The 13165-nt window shown below is 42.4% G+C and overlaps 1 protein-coding gene and 1 non-coding gene across 2 annotated transcripts in view; one reads left to right on the forward strand and one right to left on the reverse strand.

Moving 5' to 3' along the window:
• MYO1H (myosin IH) overlaps positions 1–13165 on the forward strand; it is a 43806-nt gene that overhangs the window by 9802 nt on the left and 20839 nt on the right. The window contains exons 6-14 of the mRNA XM_081802005.1: positions 1594–1692; positions 2411–2524; positions 2865–2936; positions 3601–3720; positions 4642–4709; positions 5640–5745; positions 6041–6121; positions 7789–7880; positions 10181–10275. Coding sequence (XP_081658131.1) covers positions 1594–1692; positions 2411–2524; positions 2865–2936; positions 3601–3720; positions 4642–4709; positions 5640–5745; positions 6041–6121; positions 7789–7880; positions 10181–10275 — 847 coding nt within the window. The remainder of the gene's footprint in view (positions 1–1593; positions 1693–2410; positions 2525–2864; positions 2937–3600; positions 3721–4641; positions 4710–5639; positions 5746–6040; positions 6122–7788; positions 7881–10180; positions 10276–13165) is intronic.
• Positions 11007–11079, reverse strand: TRNAG-CCC (transfer RNA glycine (anticodon CCC)). Its single transcript has one exon. It is a non-coding gene; the product is annotated as a tRNA-Gly (tRNA).

The following is a 13165-nucleotide window of genomic DNA, read 5'->3' on the forward strand; positions in this document are numbered from 1 at the left end:
TTTTTTTTTTTTTTTAAAGATTTTATTTATTTATTTGACAGAGAGAGAGACAGCGAGAGCAGGAACACAAGCAGGGGGAGTGGGAGAGGGAGAAGCAGGCCTCCCGCCGAGCAGGGAGCCCGATGCGGGGCTCCATCCCAGGACCCCAGGATCATGACCTGAGCCGAAGGCAGACGCTTAGCGACTGAGCCACCCAGGCGCCCCACATTTGACTTTTTATAACATGATCAGAGAGGGTCAATTTATAAAAAGTATTTGTGGGCTTCATTCTTTTTCCCAAGGGCTTCTCCCAACCCTTTGATATTCAAATCATTCCCTTTTGGAATGTATCTCATCTTTATCCTTGCAGATTTTTTTCCTAGTCTGTTTAATTTGGACAGATCCTCATGCCACAGTGGCTTTGGGAATAGTTCAAGCAACTCGCCAGTATTATTTTGTTCAGTTTTGTGTTCTCCCGTAACTTTGACAAACTTTGTGGCTTTATTTGGTAGTATATCCACACTGCTTCTAAACCTCTAGGTGTCCTCCAAGGACTGACCTAAGCTGGCCCCACCCTTAGGGGCGGGGGCACATCTGCTAGTTGAATGGGAAGGGATATTTGGGAGGATGCAGATTTAACAGCGGCCAGTTCACTGGTGAATATTTTCATGCTATGGCACCTCTGGTTTCCCCATGCAAAATCTTTGAAGATGATAAATCTTCAGATGCCCAGGAATCCAGGAAACACCTTGTACTACAAAAGCAAAACAATTAAAAAACCACAAAACAGGGGCGCCTGGGTGGCTCAGTTGGTTAAGCGACTGCCTTCGGCTCAGGTCATGATCCTGGAGTCCCGGGATCGAGTCCCGCATCGGGCTCCCTGCTCGGCGGGGAGTCTGCTTCTCCCTCTCCCGCTCCCCCCTCTTGTGCTCTTTCTCTCTCTCAGTCTCTCTCTCAAATAAATAAATAAAATCTTTTAAAAAAGCCCCACAAAACCCTCATCTAGAACATCTTCCCTTTAAATTGTGACATTTGGTGGTGTGTGTCTTACCTAAAAGACAACTTCTAAAGTAGTGGGAAGTCTCATCACTTCTCTGCTGGTGATCAGTATCCATATAACCCGCCTTTCTCTAAATGCCAAACTTTTATTTTCTTGAGTGAGGGTCTCCTTTTACCTAGTCCTGCGCTGCAGTTTCTGCTGGAGGTTGTAAGTGCATCAAGATGCTTTCTGAATTTCAGTGCTGTCCTCTCCCTGCTTATTTTAGCAGATGTTTCTTGAGTCAAACATCTTCAATTTATTTGGCAAATAGGACAAGAAAAACTATTTTTAAAAATGCATTCAAAGAGATATACTAATGTGTACATTTGAAATGTGTACCTTTGAAAGTTTTCCCCGGATAGAGATAAAATTCTAAATAAATTTGAAAAAAGCAGCAGTTAGCAAATCACCCTTCCCTAGACGATTAGTTGAACCTACCTTTTTACAATCCAGAACATTATAGAACCAGCTCTTGCGTGCTGGTAGAGAAAACCATTTCAATTCAAGACTAGGTGTGGGCATGCCTCACTGCCCTTATAAAAATGACATTAGGCAACCCAATTCTGTGTCAACAGGGTCATTGTGCCAAAGAGTCGTCTATCAACGACAAGAACAACTGGAAAACTGTTTCCAGTGCCTTTTCTGTCATCGATTTTACTGAAGATGACCTCGAGGTATGAGCCCCAAGGGCAGAACTGCTGGTCAGTCGGGTCTGGGATTGACAAAATAATCCTGGTATCTTGGTGGCCACCTAGTAGGGTTGCCAGATTCAGCCAATAAAAACACAGCACACCTAGCTACATTTTAATGGTCACCATTATTTGGGGTTACCATTTGGGACCAAAATTAGTCATTGCTTATCTGAAATTCAAATGTTAACTGTGCGTTCTGCATTTCATCTGGCAGACAAAAGATTTCCCAGTGCTGTATGCAAGGAGGAGGTCATGTTTCGTCCTTCTCTCAAATTCAATCTCAAATATTTAGATGTTCTAGAACTGCAGGATTATCATTTATTTACACTTCTATTTTTGAACAAAGTGGAGCAAATTGTGGCTTTATAAACATTGTGTTTTTATACCCCCTTTTTTCTGATGGTTAAAACTATTCTTTCAAGAGCCGGAATTTAAAATATTATATATATATATATATATATATAATCTGTATATATCTGGGATCATGGCATTTGCATATAAAATGGTTTATTGGTGGGGAGGGGTGGGGAAGATATAAAAATAGAAGTGTCCTGTGTCAGAGATTGGGGGGAGGCATCTTCCCCACCCTGTGCTGAGGCTCTTTATCCCTCTTCCCTTGACACCTGTCCTGTGATGACATTCATCAGTTAGGTGGCTGCCCTTCTCTCCCTGTTCTCCTCGCCCTTTCCCACGTTCCTAGAATCTCTTCGGGATTATCGCCAGCGTCCTGCACCTGGGGAACATTGGTTTTGAAGAGAACCACCAAGGCTCTGCCACCATACCAGACACCCATGAGATCAAATGGATCGCCAAGGTGATGTTCCACTTTTGAAGAGCACAGGAAAGGCCCGGCCCTTTTTGGAGGTGGAAGGGCAGGAGAGGGGAGCTCGAGGCAGCTGGATGCCCAGGTCCCAAGTGGCTAACAACGGGTCCATCCGGCTGATACTGCCTAGGAGAATTAAAGAGCGTGGGGACAGGTGAGGGAGTGGGCAAAAGCCAGCTTGTCAAAAGATCGAATGTGATCTGTTTTGCATTTAAGCAAGATTATCAGTCAGGGCATATAATCCTGGGTCTGGAAATTGCACCAGTTCTTTGTAAATTGGCAAAAAATCCAATCCAGTCACTGAATGGCATTTTGGTTTCCATTTTGACAGCTCTTGGGGGTGCACCCGTCCATCCTTCTGGAAGCTCTCACTCACAGAAAGATTGAAGCCAAAACTGAGGAGGTAAAAATGGCTCTAGGTGGAAATGCACCTGCCTTCCCTGCTACAGCTGCTGCCTGCCTCATAGAAGAGCAGGATGGTGGTCCTGGAGGAGGCCAGACCCCAGCCTTCCAGCTCCTGCAGGGGTCTCCTGCCTCAGCCTCCCCATCCCCAACAATTACACTAAACTCTCCATGCCTCCCTTTCACCATGTCTTTCCTCCATGAGGTCTTTGCACATCCTGTTCCCTCTGTTTGAACACAGTTCCCTGTGCTTCTCTAATTAATACCTTCTCATCCTTCAATTCCTGGGGTCATGTCCTCAAAGAGCCTTCCTGATCATCCCACCCCTATCCTAAAGCACCATAGGTATCTCCTCACATTGCTCTGAGCTCGCAGCATGACTGTGTGTGAATCGTGAATGTCCCATCCCCAAACTGTGAGCCCACAGATGCTAGAACTATTTGTCTCGGTCACGGCTGTATCTCAGCAGCTCCATGCCTGGCACGTAGTAGGCACTCAAGAAATAGCTCCTGCCTGGATGCTTGCAGGTGGGGTTGGTGTCTTCCCCCCAGCACATATCCTTCACTGACCATCATTAAAGGCTAATTTGAAAACTCAGGAGGGGGTGGGCTTTTTTTTTTTTTTTTTTTTAACCACTATAGTGATGCACTTGTTGTTGTTCTCAGGTAATATGCCCATTGACACTAGAACTCTCTGTCTACGCTAGAGATGCAATGGCCAAGGCCGTTTACGGACGAACATTTACATGGCTGGTCAACAAAATCAATTCCTCCTTAGTGAACAAGGTTCGTCCACATATTTTTGGTTGACTCACTCTCAGTAACGTGGTAATGTTTTATAACTGACATCATCACTCTAAAGAATTTGTAAGCATTAGCCGTTGGCTCCTGATGGGCAGGGTTGGTGTCCTTCAGCGTCTACATTTCCAGCACACAGTAGGCTCACAAAAATGCCCGTTAAATGATTGTGCCTCAAAGTGTGGGATGCACAGTATTTGCAGTATGCCAGATGGCTTTTGTTGTACACAGAAATTTTTTACTTTAACAGTAGTATGTTTTAACATGTATAAGAAAAAAATATGAGTCCTTCAAATTTACCCTAAGTGGAATTATTTAAGTAATAAGGGGGGAGTTTATTCAAAGCTAGAAATTAAGGAAAGGGTGCTGGGGCACAGAGTACATTATTGTAAAACTCAAGGAGGTAGTATGTAAAGGACAGATTTGGAAGGCTCAGGATACCATACAGGATGTTAAATTGTGGCCCTTTCAGAAAAAATAGTCCTAATCTCTTTAAATATCCATCCTGTCTGACAGCACTTAGTCCTCTGTTTAAAATGATATTCAAACCACCTGTCCTGTCTCCTGGATAAACATCTCCTTTGCTGCTGTCTGTAGAGGTCTCGCTCTTTCTTTGGGATTGATGTGGCCTCGGGAGACCGAGAAGAAGCAAGGGAATGAATCAGGAGAGGAAGGTCTCACTTCTCGGGTGGGTAGACACAGAACCTGCAGTGGGATGCTGTGAGGCTTCAAGCCAGAGGAGTGCACTGGGAAATTCATTTCCATCCTACCGTTCCTCTGTGAGCCAATGTTGGAAGGAGAGAAGGTGTGAGCTGTATAAGCAAGTCCCAGCTTTGGAGGCAGCTACTGGGTCTTAAGAGTCATTAAGTAAATGACCTAACAACAAGCAATGTGTGTTACCTTGACTAGGATTTCACCAAGAAAACTGTGATCGGATTGCTGGATATCTATGGGTTTGAGGTCTTGGACAAGAATGGGTGAGTTTGTCATTACTTACTGGTCCTCTGTTCTTCTTTAAGGTCTGAGTCTGGTTTAAGGCATCTCTAGTGTTATTGGAATTGGTTTTCCCATCCTCAGAAATTCTCTGGGTTTCTATAGCCACTAATTCATAGACTGTTCCAGAATTGGAATAACCATAAAAAATGAAAATGTTGGGATGCCTGGTTAAACGTCTGCCTTTGGCTCAGGTCATGATCCCAGGGTCCTGGGACCGAGTCCCATATCGGGCTCCTTGCTCAATGGGGAGCCTCCTTCTCACTCTGTCTGCCGCTTCCCCTGCTTGTGCTCTCTCTCTGTTCCTGACAAATAAATAAATAAAATCTTAAAAAAAAAAAAAAGCAAACGTCTTTTAGCTTGACTCTTCGGATCTATTTAGTAAATGATGTGATTAATAAGGACTTTGCTTTCTCTGTTAAAAAGCATCTTTAGGGCGCCTGGGTGGCTCAGTTGGTTGAGCGACTGCCTTCGGCTCAGGTCATGATCCTGGAGTCCCGGGATCGAGTCCCGCATCGGGCTCCCTGCTCGGCGGGGAGTCTGCTTCTCCCTCTGACCCTCCTCCCTCTCATGCTCTCTGTCTCTCATTCTCTCTCTCTCAAATAAATAAATAAAATCTTTAAAAAAAAAAGCATCTTTAAAAATAAGTAAATACAGTTTTTAATTGGTCTACATGTGTAGCTCTAGTTATTTAAATTTTGCATCTCGAGGCACATGGGTGGCTCAATCGGTTAAGCGTCTGCCTTCAGTTCAGGTCATGATCCCAGGGTCCTGGGATGGAGCCCTGCTTCGGGCTCCCTGCTCGGTGGGGAGCTTGCTTCTCCCTCTCCAGCTCCCCCTGCTTCTGCTTTGTTTCTCCATCTGTCTCTCTGTCAAATAAATAAAATCTTTTAAATAAATTTTTGCATCTCTAGTTTTGAACAGTTCTGCATCAATTACTGCAACGAGAAACTCCAGCAACTGTTAATTGAGAGAACCCTAAAAGCAGAACAGGCAGAATATGAAATGGAAGGTATAGAGGTAAAGCATTTTAATATTTTCTCCTCATTTGATTTCCTACTCTAGCAAAAGTGATTCGCTTGAGCAATAATATTTCACTGGAGATTTTATCCTCATTAGTACTGGGAATTATTTTTTACTCTTTCTCTGAGTATTTCCTAGGAAATTACTCTGACATTCAGAAAGTTTTTTTTTTTTTAATGTTGGAGATAAAAATCAGATTTTGGAAAAATAACATTGGAAAATCACTTTAAAAGAGAGATTTTATGTTCATCTAAATCCTCCTTGGAGAATTCTTTTCTCTTTGTCATTTTAGTGGGAGCCAATTCAGTATTTCAACAACAAGATCATCTGTGATTTGGTAGAAGAGAGACACAAAGGAATCATTTCCATTCTGGTGAGAAAATTAATGTTGGCTTAGAGTCTTCGTACGGTGTTGCCAACACGCAGAAGAATTTCCCCCCGGGCTTCAAAGGGTTGCTTAGCCTGAGCGGAAAACCAGAAAACATAAAGGAAGGTTTTACAAAGAACGTCCGTTGATCCTGAGCTGAGGCTCCTTGGGATGCACCTGTGACTTTATCTTAAACGGTTGCACCTTCTGAGAACACCCATGGCCACCAATCCACAGTTGTTCCAATTTAGACATCACTGTTTTTAAATCTAAAGGCCAATGAAAAATTATTTCTTTGCCTTTCCATTTGCGATCATCTCCCTTCTAACGAAAGTAACAGGTCTCTTTTCTCCTCCTGCCCCCTCCTCCACCTAACTGTTGTGGGAACAAGATTCTAAAGCCCAATAGGGACATTAATGGGTGGTGACTGTAGTTACCAGGGACATGGGCACCACCTGGATTCAGATCCCAGCCCCCCCCCCCAATTGCTTACTAGCTATGTAAACTGAGGTGGGTGGTTTAACCTCTCTGAGCTCCAATCTCCTTGTCTTTAAGTGGGTGCAATGATAGTATTCAGAATTATTTTTCACTCTTTCTCTGAGTATTTCCTGGGAAATACTTAAGAGGAGTTGTAAGGACGAGTTGAGATTGTATATGCACAGGGCTTAGAATTATGCTGCTGTGTGGTAAGCATTCAGACTATTCACTCAACAGATACTCATCAGTGCTTACTTGGTACCATGATTGTACCTTGTGCTTTGGGACGCAGCAGTGGACAAAACAGATCAAAACCACTACACTCATGAGGCTTTAAATTCTAGCACAGAGACTGGCAAGAAACAGGTTAATGGGCAAAATTAGTAAGTTGTACAATGAAGGAAAAAACAGACAAGATTAGATGTGGTGGGGAGGACGATTCAATTTTAGGTAAGATGGTCTGGGAAGAGCCGTGTGGACCTCTGGAGAAGCACGTTCCAGGAAGTGCAGACTGACCTCAGCTATTCTGTGTCACTCCATGCTCATACAGATTCCTAGACTAATATTTTTAAATATTTTCGTGATAAATACTTGTTTCTATGTGGTTTTCCATAGATGGAATCAGGAAGCATAGAGATGCTACTTAAAGAGAGTTGCCTCACCAAACTGAACCCTGGTGGGTTTTTTTTTTTTTCTTGCTGTTTTAATAAAAACTGCAGGGTTGATTCATTTTTTAAGATGGTCCATTAAATGCTAACAATGTTAAGGACCCGAAATAGGAATTAGACACAGCTGGAGAAATGTGAAAAATTAGACGCAGCTTTCTTGCCATGAAGATTTTGCTCCTAGTAAAAGGGGGTATGTTTTTGGCCAGCAATGACTGGTTAAGAGAAAATGAGGTGGTATGTTTAAGTAAGCTGGTCATGGAGGCTGTGGAATGTCCTTGGGAAGACTCTGGAAATATGGCAGTCCGATGGGTGGGAGAGTTGATTTTTCAAAGAATTTCCCGTCCCTCTGAGACGCTAGGCACATGTAACGGATCGCTGCCCTCCCACCCCCAATGTTCACCTGAACTTGTGTTAGATGACAAGATTTTAGTCCAGTACATTCTGCCACAGCTGGTAAGGACATTTAAACTTAGAATTGATGGCATGTGATGGATGCTATAGATTGAGTCCTCTCCTTTTCTCTGGAAGGATGAAGAATGTATCCGTCCTGGTCCTGCTACAGACTTGAGTTTCCTGGAGAAATTGGAAGAGAAAGTAGGCAAGCATGCACACTTCCAAACGTATGTATCTCACTTGACAAGCTGTTGTATGGGGAAGCTCATCGTATATCCACTTTCTTGGGTATCTGGGCAGTGGACCCCATAGTTATTCTTCATTCACTTCTTCATACATTGAAATGTGATGCACCATAATGATACACCAAGTCATATATATGTATACCTTTTGTTAGTAGAAATCAAATTCAAATGAATTCCAGGTAGAATGTTCTAAGATTTTGTATCTTTCTTTATGATTATTACATTTTGGATGGGGTCACGTGCATCAAATAGTCTTTTTTGAAGTTAGGTTTAAAATATAAAATACATATAGTGATATGTGTATATCTGAAGTATACGACCCAATGAATCTTTACATTGTATGTACCTCCCTCATCACCACCACCAGATCAAGATATAGAGCATTTATAACATCCCAGAAAATTGACTAGAAATTTAATTTAGTCTTTGAGACAAGGAAGAGAGAGTTGAATATATCATGCTCAGGAGTCCTAAAGCCCTGGTCTTAGATCCCAGCTCAGCCACTTATAAGACATGTGACTTACTGGGCGCCTGGGTGGCTCAGTTGGTTAAGCGACTGCCTTCGGCTCAGGTCATGATCCTGGAGTCCCGGGATCGAGTCCCGCATCGGGCTCCCTGCTCAGCGGGGAGTCTGCTTCTCCCTCTGACCCTCCCCCTTCTCATGCTCTCTCTATCTCATTCTCTCTCTCAAATAAGTAAATAAAATCTTTAAAAAAAAAAAAAAAAAGACATGTGACTTACTATACCAAGCAGGTAGCTACATAAATTATCTAATACACAAATTATCTAATAAATATCTGTCCGTGACAAAGACTCAGTAAATGGTAGTGGCTTTATCAGAGCTTTTGTAGAATATTGCAAGGATAAGTAAATGAATCAGAAATGGAAAAACTAATTATGGTATGTTCACAAATGGAATAATACATAGCCATGAGAATATACAATCTGTAACTACATGCAGTGATGTGGGTAAATCACAGAACGTGTAAACGAGAACTCAGACACAAAAGAATATATACTGTACGATTCCATTTCTGTAAAGTATAAAACCAGATAAAAACCAACCTGTTGTGTTAGATGTCGGGTCATAACTGGAAAGGGCTCAAGGTGGTGGTGGGGGTAATTCTCAGGGGGCTGGTAATATTCTGTTTCTTGATCTGGGTGCTGGTTACATGGATGTGATTATTGTGCCAAAATTCACTGAACTGTATACTTAGGATATCTGCGCTATCAATATATATGCATATACATTTCAAGAAAAGGCTATAAAAAATTAGGAATCACCAGAATCTGAAAAATGACCTTTTGTGACTATTTTAGTCACTCAACATCATAAGAATGTAAGGCAGTAAAATTGTTTTAGTTGTCACCTAGAAAAAAAGAGAAGTTATTTCATTGTATAAGAAAGTGTTTCTGTGGCTCACATGTGTTTTTTTAATTCCTCAGTTCTTAGAAAAAGGATCTAATTTTTAAGTTTTTATTTCAATTCCAGTTAGTTAACATACAGTATAAAATTAGCTTCCGGTGTACAATATAGTGATTCAACATTTCCATACATCACCCCCGGTGCTCATCACCACACGTGCCCTCCTTCATCCGCATCCCTATTTCCCCCATTCCCCCACCCGCCTCCCCCCCGTCACCATCAGTATGTTCTCTGTAGTTAAGAGTCTGTTTCTTGATCTTTCTGTCCTTTTTTTCCCCTTTGTTCATTTGTTTCTTAAATTCTACATATGAGTGAAATCATATGGTGTCTTTCTCTGACTTCACTTAGCATTATTGTCCCTAGCTCCATCCATGTTGTTGCAAATGGCAAGATTCTATTCTTTTTTATGGCCGAGTAATATTCCATTGTGTATCTATACACCGTATCTTCTTTATCCATGCATCAATCGATGGACACTTGGGCTGCTTCCATAATTTGGCTATTGTAGTTAATGTTGCTTATATAAACATCGGGGTGGGGGGGCATGTATCCTTTTGAATTAGTGTTTTTGTTTTCTTGGGGTAAACACCTAGTGGTGCAATTTGCTGGATCGTGAGGTAGTTCTATTTTAACCTTTGGAGGAAACTGCCTACTGTTTTCCAGAGCGGCTGCACCAGCTTGCATTCCCACCACCAGTGCAAGAGCCTTCCCCTTTCTGCACAGAGAGGGATCTAATACTAGAGAGACCTTTGCGTGTTTGTCAAGGCTTCCCTCGCGCTCTTCGCTCCACATGTCCGTGCCTTTTGTTGCGTGACCTTGAACGGTTCCGTTCGTGTCTATTTCTGTCTTGCCGCAGCCGGAAGCTGGCGGGGCCCAAGGGCCGGAAGAGGATTGGCTGGATGGAGTTCCAGCTCTCCCACTACGCTGGGGAGGTCACCTACTGCACCCAAGGCGAGTGTCGCAGCCGCGCAGGTGCCCCTGTGTCCACGGAAGACCTGGCTGTCCGTCCATCCCAAGCGCTCGCTCGCCCTGCTTGCAGGCATGCCACCTGAAGGGTTTTATTCATGACTTAACGTCCAACCACTTCATTTCACCCATTTAGTTACACAACCATCACCACAGTGCATTTTAGAACACTTCACTCCCAAAAAGAAACCCCGCATGCATTAGCAACCACTCCGTTTGCCCCAGCCCCCTCCCCCACAGCCCTAGGTTAGGAACTCCTCTGTTTTCTGTCTCTGCAGATTTGCCCCTTCTGAGTATTTCATATAGATGGGGTCTCACAATATGTGGTCTTTTGTGTCTGGCTTCTTTCACTTACCATCGTGTTTTTGAGGTTCTCCCATGTCAATTATTTTTATTGCTAAATCATATTCCATTCTCCGGATAGACCCCATTTTGTTTATCCTTTCATCAGTTGATGGGTGTTTGGGTTTGTTCACACTTTTGAGCTATTAGTAATAAGGCTCCTGTGAACATTTTCTTTCACAGCGTTTAAAACACATTTTCCTTGGTCACTTCTGCTTTAGGTTCTGAATTATTTTCACTTCTTTCTTTTCTTTTTTTTTTTTTTTTTACATTTTTTTAAATTTAGTACATCATTGGTTTTGATATGATGTTCAATGATTTGTTGGTTGCATATAACACACGGTGCTTATTTTTTTTTTTTAAAGTAGGCTCCGTGCCCACCGTGGGGCTTGAACTCATGACCCTGAAATCGGGAGTCACATGCTCTACCGACTGAGCCAGCCAGGCCCCCCTAAATCATTTTCACTTCTAAGTAAGTTTATTTCGCTAAAAATCTTTAAAAATCAATACATTTTTTTCTCTTAAATTCCCAGTGGTATAAAAACAGAAAACATTTAAAAATAGGATGACTCTCTCTGTGGAGATAATCAATCGATTTTTGTTTAAAGAATAATATACATGTAAGGCTGGAAGTTGCTGTCCATACAGAAAAGTCCAAAAAGGAAACCAAAAGCCCCCTTTACTGCTAGCTTCTCCCTGAGGTAACCACAAGAACCAACAGTTTCTTGTACTTTTTCAGGAAAATAGAAATATACATGCGGGTGCACACATACACATCCAAACAGCACACATGTGCACCCAAAACTAACACAGGTTATTATTTTGTGTTCTCTATTTTGCATCTTTTCATTTAATGACTATTAGAGATCATTTGGATTCCAGTTAACACTCAGTGAGCACTTACTGGGGGCCAGGCACTGTCCCAGTGCTTGACCTCTGCTGTTCACTTAAAGCTCACAGAACCCTTTTATTATTATTATCATATATTATCCATTCTTCACAGTAGCCTACAGATCCCATCACGTTTCTTTTGAGAGACTACAGGCACTCCCTCTAGGGCTGTGTCCTTTGACCTATTTGATGGACACTGCTTGTTTCCAGCTTTGTCTCTTGTAAACACTGCTGTGTTTGCGTCTTTGCATATTTCACTTGGCTCATCGCAGCATGTTCTATACATAGGCTGAGTTCCCAGAACCAGAAGTGGCGCCTTGCTCATTTAAAGGTGCTATCAGGGGGCGCCTGGGTGGCTCCGTCGGTTAATCGGCTGCCTCCGTCGGGTAATCGGCTGCCTTCGGCTCTGGTCATGATCCCGGGGTCCTGGGATTGAGCCCTGCATCGGGCTCCCTGCTCAGCGGAGAGCCTGCTTCTCCCTCTCCCTCTGCCTGCCGCTCTGCCTACTTCTGCTCGCTCGCTCTCTCTCTGTCAAATAAATAAATAAAAATTAAAAAAAAAATAAAGCTTCTATCAGAAGTTAGTTTGGACCTCTTCTAGGTGTGTACCTGAAGAGAGCAGGGACTTGAACAGATATTTGTACACCCACATTCATAGCAGCATTATTCACAGTAGCCAAAAGATGAAAACAATCCAAGGGTCCATGAATGGCTGCGTGGGTCGAGCTCTACATAAACAGCCGGAACATTATTCGGTCCTAGAAAGGAAAGGAGTTCTGATACGTCATGCCACACGGATGAAACCTTGAAAAAAACCTATGTTAATTGAAATCAGCCAGTCACAAAAAGGACAAAAACTGTATGACTCTGATGACAAGGTGCCTAGAGTGGCCAAACTCATTGAGACAGAAAGTAGAAAAGTGGTTCTCAGGGGGAGGGGAAATGGGGAATTAGCGTTTAATGGGGTCAGAGTTTTCAGTTTGAGAAAATGCGTTCTGGAGACAGATGGTGGTGATGGTTGCACGAGAATGTGACTGTACTTAATGCCACCAAACACTTAAAAATAGCTAAAATGCTGAATTTTAAGTTATTTATATTTTACCATAATAAAAATGTTAGTTTTGATAGCTCCAAATAGTCTTCTCAAAAGGTTGTATCTTAGATGTTTTTGATACATGTCTTTTTTTTTTAGCAGGTTTTGATTTTTTTATTTTTTAAGTAGACTCCATGCCAGGCATAGAGCCCATCGTGGGGCTTGAACTCACAACCCTGAGATCAAGACCTGAGCTGAGATCAAGAGTCGGACGCTTAACCGACTGAGCCACCCAGGTGCCCCTGGTGTTGATTTTGTAATGTCATTTAGTTACTAATATTATTAACTGACTAGGTTTTAAGTGAGCACTTAAAAACCAAATTTTAACATTGGGAATGGCACGTCCTCCTTTGTATGAAGATACTGTTGGGTCCCTCTAGTCCTAATGCTTCAGTTTCACTTTCCTCAGCGGTGGGGATGATTTTTCTCACCTGGCTTCCCCTGGCCACTCTTGAAATTCAATACTCCCTCCATTGTTTTGATGTCATTCCTTTTTTTTTTTTTTTTTAGATTTGATTTATTCATTTATTTTATTTTATTTTATTTTATT

Source organism: Leptonychotes weddellii, chromosome 13, assembly GCF_054177405.1.
Source record: "Leptonychotes weddellii isolate Sample4059 chromosome 13, ASM5417740v2, whole genome shotgun sequence".
NCBI lineage: Eukaryota > Metazoa > Chordata > Mammalia > Carnivora > Phocidae > Leptonychotes > Leptonychotes weddellii.